At 39.5% G+C, this 20,974-nt stretch overlaps 1 protein-coding gene and 1 long non-coding RNA gene across 2 annotated transcripts in view; one reads left to right on the forward strand and one right to left on the reverse strand.

Annotated features, from left to right (window-relative positions):
- Positions 1-20,974, reverse strand: part of LOC311527590 — a 560,808-nt gene that overhangs the window by 40,627 nt on the left and 499,207 nt on the right. The window lies entirely within an intron of this gene.
- The window catches only part of MCTP2 (multiple C2 and transmembrane domain containing 2), a gene marked incomplete at its 5' end in the record, with an annotated part of 131,007 nt that overhangs the window by 27,597 nt on the left and 82,436 nt on the right, over positions 1-20,974 (forward strand). Inside the window, 5 exons of the mRNA XM_084641741.1 lie at positions 642-718; positions 1,499-1,610; positions 3,949-3,984; positions 10,773-10,937; positions 12,665-12,795. Coding sequence (XP_084497867.1) covers positions 642-718; positions 1,499-1,610; positions 3,949-3,984; positions 10,773-10,937; positions 12,665-12,795 — 521 coding nt within the window. The remainder of the gene's footprint in view (positions 1-641; positions 719-1,498; positions 1,611-3,948; positions 3,985-10,772; positions 10,938-12,664; positions 12,796-20,974) is intronic.

Raw genomic sequence — 20,974 nt, forward strand, 5'->3', positions numbered from 1 at the left:
GCTTTATATTCAAATGCACATGGATCTTTGCCACATTTTACTTGGATGTTGTGTTTTCAGTGTGTGAATGTCCCAAATCAAAATAATCTGTTTGACTGGAGGTGTTTAAACCTACTGTGCCAAACTCTGCCCTCAATTGCATCTGTGCAACTCAGTGAAATCAGTGGGGTTTACCTGAAATAATTTAAGAGTGGAATATGGTGAACTGAGTTGAGTAGAATTATTACCTGTGAGGTAGTGGTGACAAGCAGCAAAGCTCTTTCTCGTTATGAGGTAACTTTATAGTTAACAGAACTGCAAGCTACCAGTTGTAAGCACTAATTGCTAAAACATCTGTAGTTAAAAAACTGCCTGGTTGTGTACAGTATTCGATTGTACTATACTACCAGATATATAGGAATGGTCCCAATCCATTGTTGCACATATGACTCTGTTCACCATATATCAAGAAGGTATTTCAAAATGCTGTTAAAGTAGTCAATTAAAAATCTACATTAAAGAACGGAAATGGAGAATTTCCTAGAAACATCTAGGCTTTGATTCCCAAAATATGGGATGAAACTCAAAATGTCAGTTCTTTTTTCTGATGTGGCAAAACTGGCTTAGGATGTAAAAATAATATGCATTTATTTTGTTACCAGGTATATGATCGAGATTTAGCCTCCTCTGACTTCATGGGATCTGCATTTGTGGTGCTCAGCAACCTTGAGCTCAACAGGTACTATATGAATTTATTAAAATGTGTTACTGTGGTTTAGTTTGGAAATGATCTCAACACTTTTACAGCAGCTTAATCTTTTATCTGTGGGTTGTCCGTCTGACTGTAGAGCTGGGAGACCGGAATTCATGTTTTATTCCTGGCTCTTATACTGACTTACTGATATCTTGAACAAGTGCATTTTCTTGCATTATGGGCCCCATGGCTGTACTATCTGAGTGCCTCACAAACATTAGTGAATTTATTTCCACAACACCTCTGTGAGGTAGGGAAATATTATCATCTCCATTTTCAGAAAGGGAACTAAGGCAGAGAGAGAGATGAAATGGTTTGTCCAAGGTGATGCAGGAAGTCTGCATCAGGTCTAGGAACTGAACACAGATCTAAGAAGTCAAAGTCCAGTCTTTAACTGTCAGACAACTCAGCTGGACAAGTCATTGTCCATATCCTTTCCTGTAAAATGGGGATCACATTGATCAGTTTTCTGCCTGTCTGAAGGTGGTGGGTTATCAGTATTAATTAATTGCTATGGAAATACAAGGTATTACTTAAAATCGCTGTGCTCAACTTTGTATGTTTTGTGGAAGCTGTGAGGGGGAATATATGCCACAAGGAAATATGCTAGATTGTACATTTTAATGTTTAGACTCAATTTTGAAAACTTTAAAATATGCTAAATATCAGCCATAAAAAACCGAATTTGCACAATTCAGTGCGACCTTTAATAATGAACCAGAAAGTAAAATGGAGCCTACAGATGCATTTCTTTTCTGCTTGCAGAACTACTGAACAGATTTTAAAATTGGAAGATACAAACAGTATAGAAGATGACATGGGAGAGATTGTGTTAAACTTGAATCTAACAGTCAAGCAAGGAGACTTCAAGAGAACTGTAAGTGGTTTAGGAAATCAAATTTATAGCTAGAATGCACAAAAAAAGAAAGCTTCCCTAATCTGATTTACTCTGTACTGGGAAATGCCACCTTTATTTTCATCCTGAGACTCAGCATAGAAAACTAGATAGTTCACGATTTAAAAATCAACCACATTGGACTGGATAAAAGTTGATTATGCTTCTGTAGCCAAGTGCTTCTGTTCTGTGTCTTTAAAGGGTGAGCCCACGGATAGCAAGTCTCCATATAGTTCAATGAGTGGTAGGTCTGTGCATGTGTGTGAGATCTCTAAAAGTGTATGCCCTACAGCTGCAGGACTGTTCTTTCAGGACATGCCATTTTCTCACTCTAAGCAAGAGGTTTAGATTTTATGAATTTTTAAAAAGGTGTTAAACCTCCAATTAGATGTGATCTTTTTTTTTCATACCAGTGAAATATATATATATCAGTGTGAAATGTTAAAGCAAGGATTTACTATTAAGACTAGGTTGTGCCAGCCCTGCATTAGTGCACATTGCTGAGAGGAGAGAAATGGATACAAGGAGCTATGTTTCAGAGTGGTAGCCATGTTAATCTGTATCACCAAAAGCAATGAGGAGTCCTTGTGGCACCTTAGACTGCCAAATTTATTTTGGCATAAGCTTTCGTGAGAACAGGCCAGGCACAGCCTTAAACCTCACCAGATTCTTCAGTGAGCTTTGGATCAGGCTCCTATTGCAGAAGTGCCGTGGGACTCCAGTGTTGAAAGTGGTGATAGAAACCCAGAAGGAGCTGGGCGGAGGCTGCAGCATGTGATTAAAAGGAATAAGGGCTTTCAGGATCAGGGTTTGTGTGACTTTTTTTTTTTTTTCTTACATATCACCATTTGTGTTTCACACAAAACATGGACCATGCCTAAATCTGTAACTTCGTCTTGCAGTCATTTAGAGAACAGGTTGACAGTGAGAAAAGCCCCAAAGTATATAATTTGAATAGATCCAATTTTCAAGCAAGTCCAATTTTAAATATGTAACTAAGAAGTGTTGCAGGTAAAAAAAAAATGAGAAGGGTTTCTGTGAATATTAATTATAACAGTTTTAATTTTTCAGAATCCAATGTGAACGCTGCAGTCTACTGTAGACTGTTAAACTAGACACTTGGGAATTCATAGTAGGTATGGGATATTTATGAAAGTGAGAATGTTACCAAAAGACGGATTGGGGCAGAGAATATAGGAAATAGACTTCACAAGAGAGGTGTGCCTTTCATTATTGTTTCTTCCTAGTAGCTGCCTGGTTTTTAAGAGTTGTTAGTTTATTAGGTAATTTAATAGTGTGTTGTTGGAAAGTTTTTGATATTTCTCCCTCTGCATATAATTATTTAAAAATGTCAACAACAACCAAATAATAAAAAAAATTCCAGAACACTTATTTGTGTTGTGCTGATCTCACCTAGCATATATATGCTGTAAGAAAGTAGCTTTTCATATACAAATAGGGTGGGAATGAATTGCCTGATCTTAAAAGTAAGAAAGCAAGAAATGTTGCGAGCATGACCGTTAATGTTCTGACCTTTCCTTAGTCATTAATGAGACTCTCTCTCTATGTCAAAGTCCTCTAATAAACCCTGACCACTTCCCTTGAAATTTTGGCTGTTCTTACTAGTGTAAGCCCTTTTGGCTGGGATGTCAACTCCCCCATTAATTTAGTGTGCAAGGCATGGGATGGCATTCAGGTCACTGTGTGCAGAAAGGGGCGAGACAGGTGCACTGTCCACGTGAGAGCTGCTGGAGGCATTTGTTCTTACTTGGGGAACAGTTCCTCTGGCAACATTAAGGGGATGTGGGTCAGAGTGGACCTGGGGATTCTGGGATAAGAGAGGGTACAGCGTTAGTTCTGGGCAGCAGCCTTGGGGATGCCTGGGTGTATGGTTAATATTCAGAGTCAGAGCAGATGCCTAAAGAGCAAAATGGTCTTGTCCATGTTATGCACTCAACAGCAAGCTGTTCCCCCCTCCCTCCCCCGGGCCTTTAAATTAGCTTAGTAGGATCAAATGGCACCAAAAGTTTGAGCCATGTGTCTTACTAATGGCTCAGGGTCTCTTCGACTTTTTATTCTTGATGCTTTATTTCCTTTTATTTCTGGTGCAATGCAGGTGTTCTGTTTTCTTCCTTGTTATGATCTGTGAGGGAGGTAGTTTAGTTGAATGCAGTAATAGAGCCAACTCTGTGCTAGTAATATGCCTTCCTTAACACAGTTTTATAAACCAGTGTTCAGATTATTTGACTGACCACTTTACCTGTTTTCCTCCCTTTGCTTTTGGATTCTCTCTGTTGCAATTGTGGGAACGCATGAATAGAGGTGGTCAAATCGGAAGAAACAAACTTCATCCAAGGTAACCTATATCCCTTTTCTCTTTAAATCTCTTGTTCCCTTTCTCCCACAAGAAATATCATCATCTTATGTAGCATCTCTATTACTGGAGGTTTGCAAACATGCTAGCGCCTTTCGTACGCTCCTCCGGTATTCTCTTTGTGGGTGAACAGTCCTTTTGAACAACCCAGGATTCCACACCATCCATCCAAGATGGTTTTCTGTAACTAGTTGAAAACTCTTGGCACAGGTGCAGACTGTCAGGCCCTCTGGGCAGTGATTCTCATTCCTTTCTCAGTCTGACTGTTGAGTGGGAAATGTTGGACCTCTAGTTGTTTGTATTATAGTAGCAACTGGAGACTCCCAGTGTGCTTGGGTGCCCATTGTACAGACACATTGTAAGAGACCGTCCCTAACTGGAAGAGCTTACAGGGTAAATTGACAAGGAGGAGGAAACAGAGAGAGATGAAGGGACTTGCCCAAGGTCACACAGCAGAATGGTGGCATAGCTGGGAATATAAATCCAGGTCTCCTGATTCTCAGCCCTGGTCTACACTTGGGGTGGGGGTCGACCTAAGATACGCAACTTCAGCTATGCATCTTAAGTTGACTTACCTGGCCGTGAGGACGGCGGCGAGTCGATGGCTGCCGCTCCCCCATCAATTCTGCTTCCACCTCTTGTGAACTGGAGTTCTGGAGTCTATGGGGAGTGTGTTCGGGGATCGATTTATCACGTCTAGATGAGACTCGATAAATAGATCTCCGATAGATCGATCACTACCCACCAATCCGGCGGGTAGTGAAGACCTGCTCTCAGTCCAGTGTCCTATATATTGTACCATGCTGTCTCTGTTCCTGAGCAGAGATTTCCTCAGATCCTTCTGTTGAGGGTTTCCCCTGATGGAATGAACAGGTCTTTTGGCTGCTAGAAATAGAATGGTGCCATCAAGATGTTCATGTACCATTACTGAGTATGCACATGAACGTCTTCCCTTTGGGCCATTTTTTTTTGCACCCACTTATTGCATCATGCTTATATTGGATTTTAAAGCTGTTCAAGAAAGGGACTGGCTTTATATTTGTTCTGTAAAGCACCCAAAATGCTTCTGGGTAGATGATGAAGATAGTAACTTGAGATATCAGCATCAGATCCTGTATTTCGGGAGATTACAATGTAATTTTAGAAAAATAATTTGGCTCTTCTAAGAACACCTAACATCTGAGGAGTTTCCTCATAAAGCTGTTTGTGCCTATATGAAATTAATAATTACTCTCCCTTTCAGCACATTGTAGATAGGGACCCCCACTCAGGTATAATGCATCCAAAAATACTTCTGTAAAGAGGACATGTAATGTACATTCCTGGGCACAGGTCTGCAGCTATTTTGGCTTAACCAAACAGTTCCAGGGATAATGCTGGCCCTCTACAGCTATATTCATACTGCAGAGATACAGCCAGAAATTGCTAAATGGAATATGACAAAGTGATGGAATAATTGAAGAGCTCAGCAGTTTAGTTTTTAACTAAAGCTCTTGAAATTACTAGTGCCCACACTTGATCAAATGTGGCTTGATCTCTCTTTCTGCCATGTGTGCGTGCACACAGCTGTCTCTCGAATCTCGCTGGCTTGGAGTCACAGGACAGGGAGCCAGATATTCCAACTCTAGTCCTTTCGGTCCAAAACAGCCAAAGTTCTGTCTTGCTTTTTTTTCTTTGTTGTACATTATCTCTCTGTATTTTAAACACTTGATTTGAAATAACGGAGATAAAGCTTTAATTCACGTTGGCAGGTCATTCAGTTCCCCGGGCTCCAGTTAACATCTTAACATCGTTTTAAATAAAATTAAGAGATGCCAAAGCATGATATTGGATTAGTGGATGCAAGATTATTGTTGAAAGAAAAAATAGCTGCAACCCTTTGCTCTATTCAGTTATAGCCACTAGAGGGTAAGAGAGCTTCAGTTCTTCAGAGAGAAGACATAGTTCATGCTCGAGTGTGATCTCGTAAGAAAAGCTTCTGTGGCCATCCAAGGCAGTAAAGAATTTCCCAGAATGTGCTGGAAAAAATCTGACAAAGCAGTATTTCCTAGTTTATTGATTCTGCTACTGCATTAAAACATTAGTACTGTCCATCAATAACCACCTTTAGTTAGGAAACTCTGGTCTGTGGAAACAGTACTGGCAGTTTGTGGCAGAACATAAAGGCTAGAAAGAAAAATTGTGAGCATGGGGAATATAGATGTCTAGGGAAGGCATGAGAGGTTATGGAACAATGGCCAGAGGAGTGTGATGGGGTAGAAGAAATGCAGACAGACTGGATAAAGATACCAGAAATATGGGGGGGGGGGAACATTATATAATAGATACACAAACTCAGCACTGTTGTTTTGGCTATTACCCTTTGGTGGTTGTTCAAGGAGGAAAAACTCCATATTCAATCCATTTGTGCAACTCGGTTCCCGATAAATCTGCATTGCACTGATTAAATTAAATGTGTCTCAGAAATCTACATCTCTAACGTGATCAGGAAAGCAAATGTTTTATATTAGGGGTAGCTTAACTTCTTCTCAAGCTGAATGAAAGTGGGATTTTACTGAAATTTTCAGATCCTGTTATGTAGTGTTTTCATATGTGGGTAGAGAAAAAAACAAGTTACATTTTTCAGTCTTTGATTTCTCAACTCTCTATCTGAGACAATTATAGCTTATAACTGGATCTGATCCCCTAAGTTTTGTCTTAGACTGGATAGCAGATACCAGTGTCACAAATGAATCTTCTTATTATTTTAGTCACCAGTCCATCTTGCAGGGACTCAGTAATATCCCAAAAGGAGCAGTGACTCCACACTGGTACCAATAACTGTTGCAGTCCCATGTGCAGAGTGGAAAAAATATAAGTTAAACCTGTTGTTACCTTTTTAAGTACTCTTTTTATTTACTGTCCTTCCAACTCCCTATCTTCTTTAAAAAAAAAAAAAAAGAGAGAGAGAAGCAAATATAACTTTTTAATACAGAAAATAGAACACAATAAAAATAATGCAAGCATTGGCTATAGGTAGGCTGCAGAGATGATTTCAGCTACTGAATATTGCATATGAAATCAGTGTGCAACAGGTATCGAACTGGGTGGCTTGTATATTTGTCAGCATATATTTATCACTGCTTTTAGAGGGGGGGTGTCATATAAAGTAAGTTATTTGGGCATGATTACATCCCCAAAGGTAGCAAGATATGTGCGTCAGAGCCCCTTGCTTAGGATGCAGGTGTGGGATAGCATTGTTTTTGATACAGCTAACTTCAGAGTGTAATTTGCTGCTTTGCTCATCAAATGTACATGGTGCTGCAGAAGGAAGCATGGTCCCTTTGGTTTTATTAAGTATTTGCCGTACTCTATCCATCTGTAAGAAAAACAAGATGAAGTGCCCCTTTCCCTTCCTCTTTTCCCAGGCTGCTTAGCCTATAGTGTTCCCCTATGCCCCAAAATATCTCTGTCTGATGCTTAGTAGCCTTGTTTCTCCCAGGTGGCTAGACTCTTGCACCGAGGGCGTCCTGCATGTTATTTCCATTCTTTGTACAGATGAATAACCTTTAAGTGTTGAACATCTAGGAAGCAAACAAATGGGTTTGCTTGGGGGGTGGAGGGGATTGACCTGCAGCAGTTTATTCCCAAAACAAGTGATTCAATTGCCACCTTGATATCTAAAGCTGATTGAATAAATTGGCTGAAAGGATGACTCTGGACTGAAGTACTCCCACTCCTCTTATCACAGGGGATAATCCTTCACCCTCCTTTTCATGTGTGTGTTTGCCTGCCTCATTGTATTTGGCTCTCTATAACAATACCCTTTGGGCAGTGGTGCCTCTGTGATCCTTGAACGTTTCACAGAGCCATAGAACTCAGTTGCCAAAGGGTCATGTGCCATCACGGCAATCTCACGTCAGTTCAATTGCCTTTCTCGTCCTCCTCTCCTCTTTCCCAGAGGGAAACTGCCTCTGCATAACCGTTTCCCTGTCTAATGAGTAGAGGTCCAGAAACTTGTTTGTTTTTTTTTTATTTTACAAATTACAGTGGTTCCAATTTCTACTTTGACCTATTCACAGGAATTTGAACACTTTCTGTTGTCCTGTCTCATCCTTTTAAGTACAGGAGGCGTAAGACGGGTTCATTTTACGCTTGTCCACCTCACTGTATAATTTAAATAAATGTATGATGGTTTCTTTTTTATTGCTCACCAGCATACAGAAAGGCTTTGACCTTTCCCCACAAGCACAGTGCCCTGTCTGGGGAGGCAGTGTAACCTACTAGTGATTGGAGGAGCGTCTAGAAGTGAGGGTGCCTGAGTTGTGTTCCTTACCAGCTCTGCCACTGATTTGCTGTGAGTTTGGGAGCACGTCCCTTAGTTTCTCTCTACCCATCTATAAAGTGGAGATAATACTTTCCAACCCAATGGGGATGATGCAAGGTTTAATTAATTGACACTGTGTAAATCACTTAGAAATGCTTAGGCGACAAGCATGAGAAAAGAATTAGAATGAAATAATTTGATTTAAAAATGAATAATAAAATATCTGCCCCTTCTTACCTTGGGTGACATTCGCCTCAGTGCAAACTGTCCTCTCCTACACTTTAAACCCATGGAAATGATCCACGGTCTGATCCAAACGCTCCCACAGAGGAGTAGACCCCATGTGCCAGCCACCTGCATTGTGGTAGGTAGAGCAGCTTCCTGAGAGCTATTGTTCCCACCCCCGGAGATGCAGAACTGGAACAGGCCAAGAAGCAGATTTTGACTGTTCAAGCCTCCTACTCTTACTCAGGGCTGGTGGCAAAGCAAACATTTAGTCCTTATGAAGTCATGCAAGGGGTCTTATGTGGCCCTTTGCCCTCTATTGAATGTTGCCCTGAGGACTTACATACTGGTTAGGAGGACCATAGACCTGGATTGCTACCATAAAACACTGGACTGATCAAAACCAGAAGGATCCCTATGAGAGGACTCACCAAATTTGATTTTAAAATTATGTGATGATAACTTTCTTTGTTGCTGAGCCTGGAGACTCTAGCTAAGTGGAGATTTCAGTTTAAAACAAAATGTACTGTGGATAATAAAGTTACTCTGTCTGTTTTTTGTGAACTAGCTTCAAAAACCTCTTCCTCCTCCAAGGAAGGGAGGGAAAATCCTTGGACCTAAAGCAGCAAGTACATCACATCAAACATGACTGTGTTAAATACTAAAATGTTCAAAGTACGACTGAGATAGATAAAGGCTTTGATGGGAAGTGGATATTTCCCAGGGACATTACAAGCAATAATCCAGATGTTATGGTGTAATGCAACGAGTGTCCATGGATAGATTGGGAGCTCAAGCCAAGCAGCGCCTGCTGTAGGCCTTAGCCCTCCACTCCCATGCTGTTCTGCCATATGGAAGCAATCTCTAGGCCCCTTTAATAGCCAGCTTTGGATTCCATTTTCACAGGGCTCGTAGAGCTAAGTGGAGCTGTTTTATGGACAAGTTAGATAGAAGCCTTTCCAAGATAAACATCCAATTCAAAATTAGGACATACCAAGCCACAAAATTATTTTAGGGCATATTTCATGGAAGCACTGCCATTTTTCTTAAGCAATTGCCAGACTGTAGGATGCCCTTTGATCCCTTGTGGACATTACTCCCTTTTTTATAAAAAGGATTTTGAAATAGTTGCAGTGTTTAGGGAGGAATATATCTGCCGGGACTTTGAAGTATGTCCATGGGAACAGTCATGCTTTAGCTTTTTGGCCTACAAGATGAACTTAAAAAAAAAATTGCACTGCAGCTGGATTTATGAATCAAAATCTCATTTTCTTTTTAAAGGTAGGAATTTGCATCCAGTGTGCCAGGAAAGCCAAACAGTGTGTTTTAAATAGAAGTATATTAATATGCATGTGGGATTCAAACATTTGGGTATTTTAACCAGTAAAAAGGAAGTTAAAACTTGTGTATGTGCCTCCCATGATTTAAGAATTTTGTTTCTGGGTAATTCTTCATTAAAATGTTGTTCCCAGGCCTGAAGTGCTCTTGAAATCTTTTTATTTAGTAACACCATATCTTACTTGTTTTTAAAGCTAAAGTGTTCTGTTTTCATGTGACTAGTGAAATCTCCTCCTCCCTTTTGGACTCACCAGTCTGTCATGATTGAAGCACAGAAGCATGGCATGTTAAAAATTTGTTGCATGGCAACCAAATATGGCATGACTTACAGTGAGAAGAAGGGTATAGCCTTAAGTTTCCAGATCTCTCTGCTACTCCCGCCTGAAAAAGGTCCATTTACTCATTTCCACTTCCCATAAAATATTGCCAGTGCTATACTGTTATGTGCCATTACATGATGAAATCAGAAAGTTAATAAATATGTTGTAATTGCCATATAACCACCAGATAAAAGTCGTCATGTTTCAGCGGGCATCAGTATTTTTGATTCACAAGCTCAAATTCTGGTAACATAAACACTAAAGACTAGTAAACAAAGACCAAGAGGTGCAGAATGGGAAAGAAAGGTGGTCTGGTGGTTAGTTGGAGCACCAACTTGGGAATCAGGAAATTCATGGTCAATTCCCATCCCTGACACACTTCCTGTGTGACCTTGGGCAAATCACTTAGTGTGTCTGTGTCTCAGCTCTCCAGCTATAAAAAGGGGGGTAGCTGTACTTCTGCACTTCCGCAGATGATGTGAAGATGCAGTAGAGATTGTCGCACTTGGAGTGAGGAAGGCCATATAAGTACCTAAGAGGTGTATCCAATAGCGTCTTCATGAAGTCAATTTGTTTTTCAGTCAAGTTTCATACGAAATATCCGACTGTCTGAATACATGCGAAAGAACGAAATATGGAATGGAATTGTGACGATCACTTTATTGGAAGGGAAGAATATCCCAGGAGGGAGCATGATACAGATTTTTGTCCTGTTAAAACTGGGAGATCAAAAATATAAAAGTAAGGTAAGTATTAATAACTTCTATAAGTGTGCAAGGTAGGGCAAATAAGGGGTCTGTTTTTTTCTTTACACCATTGGAACTCTTTCTTCAGTGGACTGGTTCCTGATTTATAGCAGTGTAAGCGAGACCAAAATGAGGTTCAAGGAGTTTAGATTTTTTTGTCCCTTTTCCTCATATGTGCATTTAATTGCAGAATAGGAAATAGAGACTATGGTGTGTGTGTGTGTTTTTATATATAAAATATACACTTCACAGTGATGGATTCGCAACACTAATATAAAATGAAATAGGATTCATGGATAACACATAGTTTTGTTCTCTGCCAATACAGAAGTCATGTTGTAATGTTAAGTGTGCTGTATAGGGCAGACCCTAAAAACTGTGCATTGACATTTTAAAAACATTCATTGACTTTTAAAGAATATACATATTTAATATTAAAAAAGAACCCTTGAAATTTCCAGTGTTGCTTCCCAGAGTTAGTTCTTCATTCTGTTCTTCATAGAGCTGGGCCAGAGTTCATGTTTACTTGTACCCCATGCAGCTTCCCTGGAGCCCACAGATTGAATGGAGTTCCAGTGGCTGGGCATTTCACCATTTCATTCTAAAGATGGGGGAAATGCAATTAAAAACAAAACAACAAAACCCTCTTAATGCAAACAAATGAGCTAGATATTCTAGACTGGGTTATAGGACCTGATAATTCTAGAAACAAGCCCTGAAGATCTGACTACAGAGGTTCCACAAAATGTGGTCATCCTGTGGTTGTTTTTCAAAAATATATAAATAATTCTAACCAAAGAGGAACAGAACATGATGCTATTTCATTAGAAAAGTAGTTTTTAAAAAAAAAATGAATAGATTACTTAATCTTTATAGTTAAGATGCCTTATCTCCATCTAAGATGCACTTTTATGTTTACTTTTAATGCAATAATAAATATTAAAATTGAAAATGTTTCACATCCGTTTATGGGGATTACTTAATTTACCCTTGTTCAATCACACAACACACAAAAGCAGACAAGAGGAGGGAGACCATAGCAGTGGTACAGGTAATCCAATATCCTGTCTCTTGTAATGGTCAATGCACATATAGAAGAATCACTGGTGTACTTCCAATATAATCTAATGTACTGTGCATTGCAAGAGATATTAAGGTCCTCATCCTGCATACACTCATGTTCCTGAGTAAATTTATGGATATGAATGGTCTCATTGAACTCAATGGAACTATTTGCATGCATAAAGTTACTTGTGTGTATAAATATTTGCATGATGAGGTCCTAACTGCTCATTCCTGCCTCTGCTAAGGTCCCTCTCTTTTAACATAAAAGAATGAACACCTGGGACCTGATTCTGATCTCATTCAAAACTGTTCAACCTCACTGACTTCCAAGGGCTTGCCCCTGATTTATGCCAATGTAAGTGACATTGATCCAGGCCGCTGGTCTATTTAAACTGGAGATGGTGGTTCAACTTCCCTATATGTGCATTTCTCCCGCCACACATTCACATCATACTTTTCTATTTATCATTATGGGGAACAAAACACTTTTAAGAGAAATGCAGATCTGCATGATAGGCTGCAGAGCCTTGCTGGGGATGCTCCTCTTGGTACTTGATGCTCAAACATCTGGCCTTGCTCGTGTAGATGAAATTGATGTATACATAACTGTGGAAATAAGTGCCATTTAAGAAAAGTAAATATTATAACTGCATGTTTTCTAGACACTGTGTAAGAGTGCAAATCCTCAGTGGAGGGAACAGTTTGATTTTCACTACTTCTCTGACAGGAAGGATATGTTGGACATTGAGGTCTGGGGAGAGGATAACAAAAAGCGTGAGGAGCTTTTGGGAATGTAAGTTTTTAAAGTGTACATGATGATGTGATGGTACTTTTAAAATTCAATGTTAACAATGTAACCTGCACTGTACTGTCCAGAGTAGCATAATACTTTGTTTTACATTATTCTGACAGCACCCAGATGCTGCTTTGAGGGGAACAATATAAATACCTACATGTGTTGTGTTCTAACATAACATGCTGGTTACTTGAGCAGAGGTTGTGACTCACATAAGTCTATAATTTCATTCTGTTTCACAAATTCATTGTAGTCTGACCTGTTGGGTAGTCAAGTCTGTCCTGTGGCCAACACAGGATTTTTTCCCTACTGAATAGACCCTAAGACTTTTCCCAATTCTGCTTTAAATTTCAGAAGTGATGGGGCTGGCATCACCTTTGCTGATGAGATTTTTTTTCTTTTAAGGATTAGTTTTTGAGTTTTTTATGTTTTCATAATAGGGAAGTGTGTGTCCTATCTCTTTGTCCTCTCCTTTCCCTCCCATCAAGTCACATTCTGTTTGTATTAGACTAGAGGTCTCATTATCTTTTGTAACCCTTGTCATACATTCCTTCTTATTGCCTTCTCCTTTGACCTTACTATGTCACTACTCCATCCCTCATCCTGAAATTGGATTGACACAGACAGACACTTGTAGCTGCGTGGAGCCCCACATGGGCCTGCCTGTGCATATCCAATTCCAAGATCAGTGTCTTAGCGTATAAGTTCAGGTGAGCAGCAGACATTGCTGATTTGGCTGACTTAATGTACCCCCTCTAAACACAAACACACACACACACACACCATACATCATTTGAAAACTTACTATGTCTACTTTAAGATGAGGTATGATGTGAAGGTATCAAGTGATGCCATTACTGTAGAAACGGGGATAAACAATGACACCATCAACATGTTAAAATGACCATTTTGAAATATTTGTATTCGTTTGTTAGTTTAATGACCGCAAAGCATCGCAACAATAATCTTAAGGTTAAAATAAAATCTAATAATAAATGTGTACAGGTATCATTGAAATGTAATAGCGCTGGTGACGTGTCTAGTCTACATCATTATCCTCATATGCTTCATCACTATGATCTCTGTCAAGAGTATGTGGGTTACCACAATCTTCTTTGCATTCTGTGGCGGGAAGATTGTTCTGAAAACAGACACAGTTCATTGTGCAGTGACTCCTTCTTGTATAATTACAAATAAGGTCTTGTAGAAGTTCGCATGCCACCGGGCCCTTGAAGAATACAGAAAGTACTTCATCCACGTTTTTCCATCCATGTTGCAATGGTGAACCAATCTCTGGTTTTCCCATGTGCAAAGACATCCAAATCTTTGTTTTTCAAGATGCTTTTTTGACATGCTCGTCAAAACTATCCTCACATGGTGAGAATTTGGCCAGTGACTTGTCCTTTTTTTGATGGTTAGATTGAGGCGCAAGCAGTTTAGGTCTCTGTTTGTTTTCCTGCACTGGTCATTCAGTACTGCTACCAACTTAATTGCCGCAGAAATTGTAGCTTGCCTATCACTCTCTTCCATCTGGCAAGATCTCTGAAGCGATAAGCTCTATTTGTTGCGACAACATTTAACAGATTTTTTCCCAATACCAAATAGGAGTGACATGGAGTCACATCATTTTAATTCGTAACCAGCAGGAAATATGTTGCAGAGTCAGGAGTGAGTCTATCAAAAATTGTATGTACAGGTTTGAGGTGACACTTATCAATTGTGCTGATAACATCTGGATTGAAATAGACACACTTATCTATGTGTTCCATTTCTTGAAAGTAGTGAACAGCAAGGACCAAAACATCTATATCAGTTGACCTAATTACTAAGGTTCCTTTGACCCTCCCCAAGAACCCCAAAAGCCATATCGGTGCATACAGCATGCAGAAGCATCCTTGTGTCCGCTTCCTCTTGAGTACAAGTCTTGGGCTTCTATAACACCTCTGCTGGTGATGGACTTTGCTCCTTCATCTTTGGGAAAAGCCTCCAGCAAGAAGGACGTTTGTGTAGAGTGTGCCTCTACACTTTCAGGTGCATTTTGAACCATCTCCTCACAGTTAAATTTGACAAGTGGCTGCTTGCTGGATGCCATGTTCAGAAACTTTTTTCCATGGAGGCACAGAGCATCCTCCAATCACCTGGTATTCCTTGCATCCAACCTTAGATCCTGACTGGCCCTGTCTTTCTACAGTTTCACAGAGCTACTGTTGTCATATCTGTCAAAGACTTCAGTTACAGAAATAGCTTTGTTAAATCCATTAAGGACCTGCCTCAAATACTCAGCAGCCAATTCATAGTACGTGTGGAATTTATCTCCAGCCATCATTTCTGTGACAGCCATGGCATCTCTGATGTACACTGTGGTTTCTTTGTTGAATGCTATTAGCTCATGGATTCTTTCACATTGAACTTCCAGCTGATGCCTGAATTCAGCTTTCTCTGTTCTTCTCATTGTTCCCTCAGCGTGGAAGATGGACATAGGCACAGGTCCTATTGGATGACTAAAACCAGTTGCCATTGAAATACCATCTCTGCATCTTGCTAAAGACAGGGCTCTGTGAGAAAACAATTTCTGGACTGATAGCTGCTGTGATTGTCCCTCCCTTGCCAGACTTAAATTTGGTGGTCTTGGGCATGTCAGCAAATATTTTTATGTCAGATTTCTTGGCTCGGTTAAAGAAGTTACGTATCCCATCAGAATCAAGTGCACCTCTCACAAGTCAGTATGTTGCAAAATGTTGATATTTGCCATTTTTGCCACATGCTAATTTGCTTCATCATTGCTGGGGGAAAAAAAACTTGCCCATGTAAAACCAATAAAAAATTTGTAATACATTGTCCTTTGGTAGCTTTGACCTATAAACACCACGTTAAGGCATTGAAATTACCTTAAATGGTAAAAATTGTAGTCACAGTCCTGTTGCAGTGTTTCTGGAACTGTGCAAAAGACTTTCTCATTTCGGGTACCATTGTGTCGCCTCACCTATGGGCTTGTGGCACTACCTGACAGCTCCACATTATACATACACTCACATCATATATCATTTAAAAGCTTATTTTATGTATGTTGGGCGGGTACATTAAACTAAAAAAATGTGGCCCTTTTTGGAGCGTTGCTGCATACTTCTTTCTTTGTGGCAGGGACCCTGGCTTTAATTGTGTTAAATTTAGCGTGCTTTGGGGGCATTCATTGGATAATAACTAATAGGAATAGTCTACCGCTTCATGCATTCAAATAATTTGCAACTCTTCACCAAATGCAATGATGTCCTCTGGCCATACAAATATTTGTGGTTTCCCAGAACAGGAAATGCTTTCTGCTGAATACTTTTGCTTATCACATGGACAAATGTTTGCAGAAGAATCTGGTTCTCTCTTTCTTTAAAAGAATACATGCTCATTACTTTTGATATTTTCTATTCCTAGTTAGGCCCCAAATGCTAGTACATTTCCCATCTGGCCTCAGTTCCCTTAATGTTGAAAGGATTCATCTTGGTTTTCTTTTAGCATAGAGAGGAAAAAAGACTTAAGTAGTTTTTCAGCAGGTGGAGTTCACCATTTGTTGTGGCAAGAATTAATCGGTGAATTGGTTATTTTTGCAAAACAATAGCATTATAAAAATTTTTGGCATTTAAAAAAAAAGTGTCTGTATGGTCGAGACCTTTTTTAGGTTATTTTTTTTTTTTTTTTTACTATTTACCGAAAAAAAAATCTTGTCTTCCCAAGTTCAGGGAAATACTCTCCATAGCAACACAATGTACAGGAAATGTAGAGACAGCATTTACAATTGAGAGTCTAGAAAGGGTGTTCCAAATATAGGGGAGCACTGTTTTTGGATGTATAATACAAGCCTTGTTCTCTCAGTGTAGAAACACCTAACACTCAGTAAATAATTTTTTTTTTTTGTGAACAGTTCATGTGTAGTTCTAATCTGAAAAGCAGTTCTGCAAAACATAGCATTGTTGTTTTGTCTCAATGATTCACATGCCATTCTGTGTTCTTCCTGGCACTTGTATCATCACCATAATAAAGAAAAGATTCTATGGATACAGTTGTACCCTGAGTTGTACCTGTGCAACCTCCCTTGTCTCCAAATTCTGTTCTCTCCACTGTGCAACCCAAATATTTTCAGCGAAACTGCACAGTTGTGAACAAGGGCGGAATCTGGCTTTGCAACTGGAACTTAGTTAACAACCCTTAAGCAAGCTAGAATAGAATCCCCTTTGCTCTCCCAGAGCCCTATTGGCTGTGCTGTGCTTGTAGGAGCTAAACAATTAAAGTAAAATGTGCTTTAACACGGAAGCCGCCTGATCTGACTAGACACGTGGTGAAATCCTGAACCCACTGAATTCAATGCTAAAACTTCCATTGATTTCCACAGAGCCAGGATTTAACTCGGAGCAGTTCCCTTCATTAAGAAAGTGTCATTTTTACATGGCCCCTCTTCTAGACATAACTGGATTTTCAGGCAAACTGCTACTCTCGATTGTAGGCGCTGTGGCTCCAATTGAGTCAGTAAGATGGTAGCCGTATCATAACATAAAAGGGTAGGGCATAGCTGGGCTTCCAATTTTCTTCTCCTGTCTTTCCTGCTGAGTTCTTATCTTCCTTTCATAAGATACAAACATTGAGCATGCAGCCAGTACAGAGCGGTTCTGTGTCCTGAACTGTAGATATTAGAATGTGTACGATAAGTAGTATACTATGCCTTCCATACAAAAGTCATGTTATTGCTAGGGCCTCAGACTTTTGTCCACTTCTGAGCTGGTCAGCGGGCTATCTCATACCAGTCATTCTGTCAAGAAAATGGCCCTTTGATAATTTTTTTTCTATATGTAGTAAGATAATCTCAGGGTCTTGGTCAAATTACATGTTGGGTTATTAGATTCTGCCTGCCTAATTCCCCTGGCATTTCCAATCAGTTTATAAAATGAGGAGGAAAACTGTGTCCAAAGTGTTGTGTAGTTCAGCTGCCACAACACAACACTGAGGTGGCTGATTTCAGTGCAGGTGAAATGATCCTTCTATTTAGTCTGCATAGAACCATTAGTACCATTTGTTCAGCGTTATTTATATCCATCAGAATAAAAGGCAAACTTTAAGCAGAAGACAATGTTGATGGGTTAATAAATGAAGATGTTAAAGTTTGCAGAATCTGTTTAGGCTGAATGAAATTGTTTATGCGAAATTCGAAGAGAATGTTTCCGCGTTAAGGAGTACACTTTGAGAGAGAGAGAGACACTGTAAAATGTTGATTTTACACAAATTTAGTTTTAGAAATAGGTTTTAGGAAAATTGCTAGACTTAAGGAAAGATCGTTATAAGCCATTAAATAAGAGTGCGTGTGTGACATCTTTATGAGGGATGCCTCTGGCAAGTACCAGTAGTATCTCTGCACCAAGAAACAATCCAATTATACAGCAGCGCAGTAGGTTGTCGTAAGGCTGTGAGAGCTGGACCAAAACCCTGGATTTGAGCTCCACCAAGCTATAAGAAGAGTTTGGAGTCAAAATACCTATCTTTAGAGTGGGTGACACCAAAACCCTATATCCAAACACTCCTGGCCTTTGTGGAGTTTTGAAATCCCTATCCAAATATTAAGACTCATCTTTTTAATCCTGTTTTCTTTTATTGACTACAATCTAGTCAAGTGCTGAGTTGGCTCTAGTATAAAATATTAATATAAATTGCGGTGATGAGTAAGAGGTTAAGATCAATTGAAGTGAGTAAAAATCTAATGTGTCTGCTTGTTACAATAAAAACAAACAAACAAACGACCCCTCTCCCCCAAATTAGCACTGAACTCAAATGATAAAACTGCAAAATTACTGGAAACAAAAAAGGGGCAAGGAACTGAATGATGCGTAAGTATGCAGACTACAAATGGGCTAACAGGGCAGTCTTTAATACAAGTTAAAATATATTACAACCAGAAAACCTTCATGAGTGACCTGGGGGTGGGAAAAAGCATCAAGAGAAATGGGATATATGTATATAATGTGCAGTGTTGGGTGTGTGTTTGTGTGGCCACCTTGGCCAACATACCAGGGATTGAATCAGTGACCTCCAGAACTAAACACTTGAATTTCTACAGCTGGAATTAAAGCTGGAGTCTGTAACAAACTCTGATTCTGTGTGGGTAGGGAACAGAGGGGGTATGCATAACACAATGTGACCAGTAGGTTACATCTGTATCGCTACCTAACATGTACAGGTGTACTAATATAGGGGGGAAAGGATTAGACAGTAGGTTTTAGAGAGGTGATTAGAGCCAAATACTGAACTAAGAACTGGGGAAATGTAAATTGGGGGAAGAAGGTGAGTAAAAACCTGAGATTGCCACTACACAGAAATGTTATATTAGGAATTTAGCTCAAGGGGGTATTTTGGTCTCCTAAAAGCATAAATAAATTTGTGGGTTTAGTCGTTTACTCTCATGTGGTGCTTCATACTAGGCTTGTATACTGCTGCCCATCATGGTGGTATCTGAACTCCTTCGACATAAAATCAATAGTAATAGCGAAGTTCCACTCACATGTGTAACAGTAAGAGAGAAGAAAAATGGTTTCCAGAGTGCAAGGGAAGTGCTGTGAAAGTAAGTGAACCATAGTAGCAGTAGTCGAGAGCTGGTTGCTGGTGTAGAAATTACTACATTCATCTGTTAAACTCAATTCTTGATTAATTTTTCACGACAGTTTTTTGCAGTGTTATCAATTAAATTAAATGACTCAAATGAATCAGATTAAGTGCACTAATTCTCTAAGAGTTTTGCCTTTTGCCAGTGCAGATGTGGAGTCTGTTTGCAATTTCCTAAGGAAAAACTGTACCACTTATAGACAAGGCATACTAGCAACTTGAGTGAACACAGATGTTTTGAGTCAGTTACTTTCCATGGAAATCAAAAACGAGTTGAGGAAACAATGCTTACACTCCTTCTCCTGCTGGTTTCCCCTCCACATCTGCATCCCTCACCTCACCCTTACACTCAATCTTCTCTTTGACCTTTTGTTGATATTAATTTTTTTAATGGGTGAAAACAGTCAGTCTTACCCAAAACAAACTGGAGTTAAATATAAGTCTACTTTTAGGACACAGATTTTTGATGAAATTATGTCTGTGTAGGAGGGACACCTTTCTCTCAAATAATTGCCTTCCTCCTCCCCCACCCACCTACTCTTATTATACATAACACCTAAAGTTATGATGACTAAAAGAGATTGGAGAAAAAGCTATTTTTTCTGAGTTTTTCTCAGTTTTGCTTTGTGTATTGTGCAACATTCTGCACACAGTTACCAGTATTGAATGAAAGCTGAAGTTGAACTTATTTAGGAGAGGAGTTAGGCAAAGGTGATACTGATCTCCTGGATTAAAGTGATAAGAGTTTGAGGAAAATGTCTTTTTATTTCTCCTCCCCCACCTCCTCACCTTCCAGGACTGAAGGTGTAGCAAGGAACACTAAATGCAATCTCTTGCAGTGGGAACATGGGTTGAAATTGGCCTTTGTATAGTACGTGGAACTTCGGTGCTCTTTTCTTGGTTATCTTGTTTCCTCTTCCATAGCACTTGAGTGCAATCAATAAGAATAAACTTACAACTAGTTGTGTATTTAACCTGTGCACTACATAGAGCTCACAGAGAGTGAGAGGCATGTCCATTGATTCCAATAGTTAGAATCTTACACAAATAAACACTTTCTAATGCAGAGCAAGTGAATGGCTTACACTCTCATCACACCAGTGACTTTTACTTCTTAGGTTAGATTTTGTGTGTGTGTTAATTTAAAGGTTTTTGGGAGGTTTTTCCAAACATTTACAGAAAATAGGCTGTTAAAAAGCAGAAAGCATGCAATTTATAGCAGAGGGGTACAAACCGCTCCAGCTCTACAGCTGGAATGGGATCAATCAGGAGCAGTGCATGCACCATTTACCCAGAAGAAACCCACCTAGGGGACCCCTGTGGAATTTTTGCCTATTAAGACAACACCTTAACAAGTTTTGTTTAAATAAAAACTTGTCGGCAGGCATTAAGTGGAGTGAGAACTCTCTCTATCATCCATCCCACATCCGCTGGAGAAATGTGACTCCCCGTATACCATGGAAATAAAGCTTCTCCTTCCTTGCTTTTTTTTTTTTTTTTTAACCACAAACTTTTGTTCAGCTTATTTTTAAATGCCAAA

The sequence above is a fragment of the Lepidochelys olivacea genome, assembly GCF_965140295.1.
Source record: "Lepidochelys olivacea isolate rLepOli2 genome assembly, chromosome: 10".
Lineage (NCBI taxonomy): Eukaryota > Metazoa > Chordata > Testudines > Cheloniidae > Lepidochelys > Lepidochelys olivacea.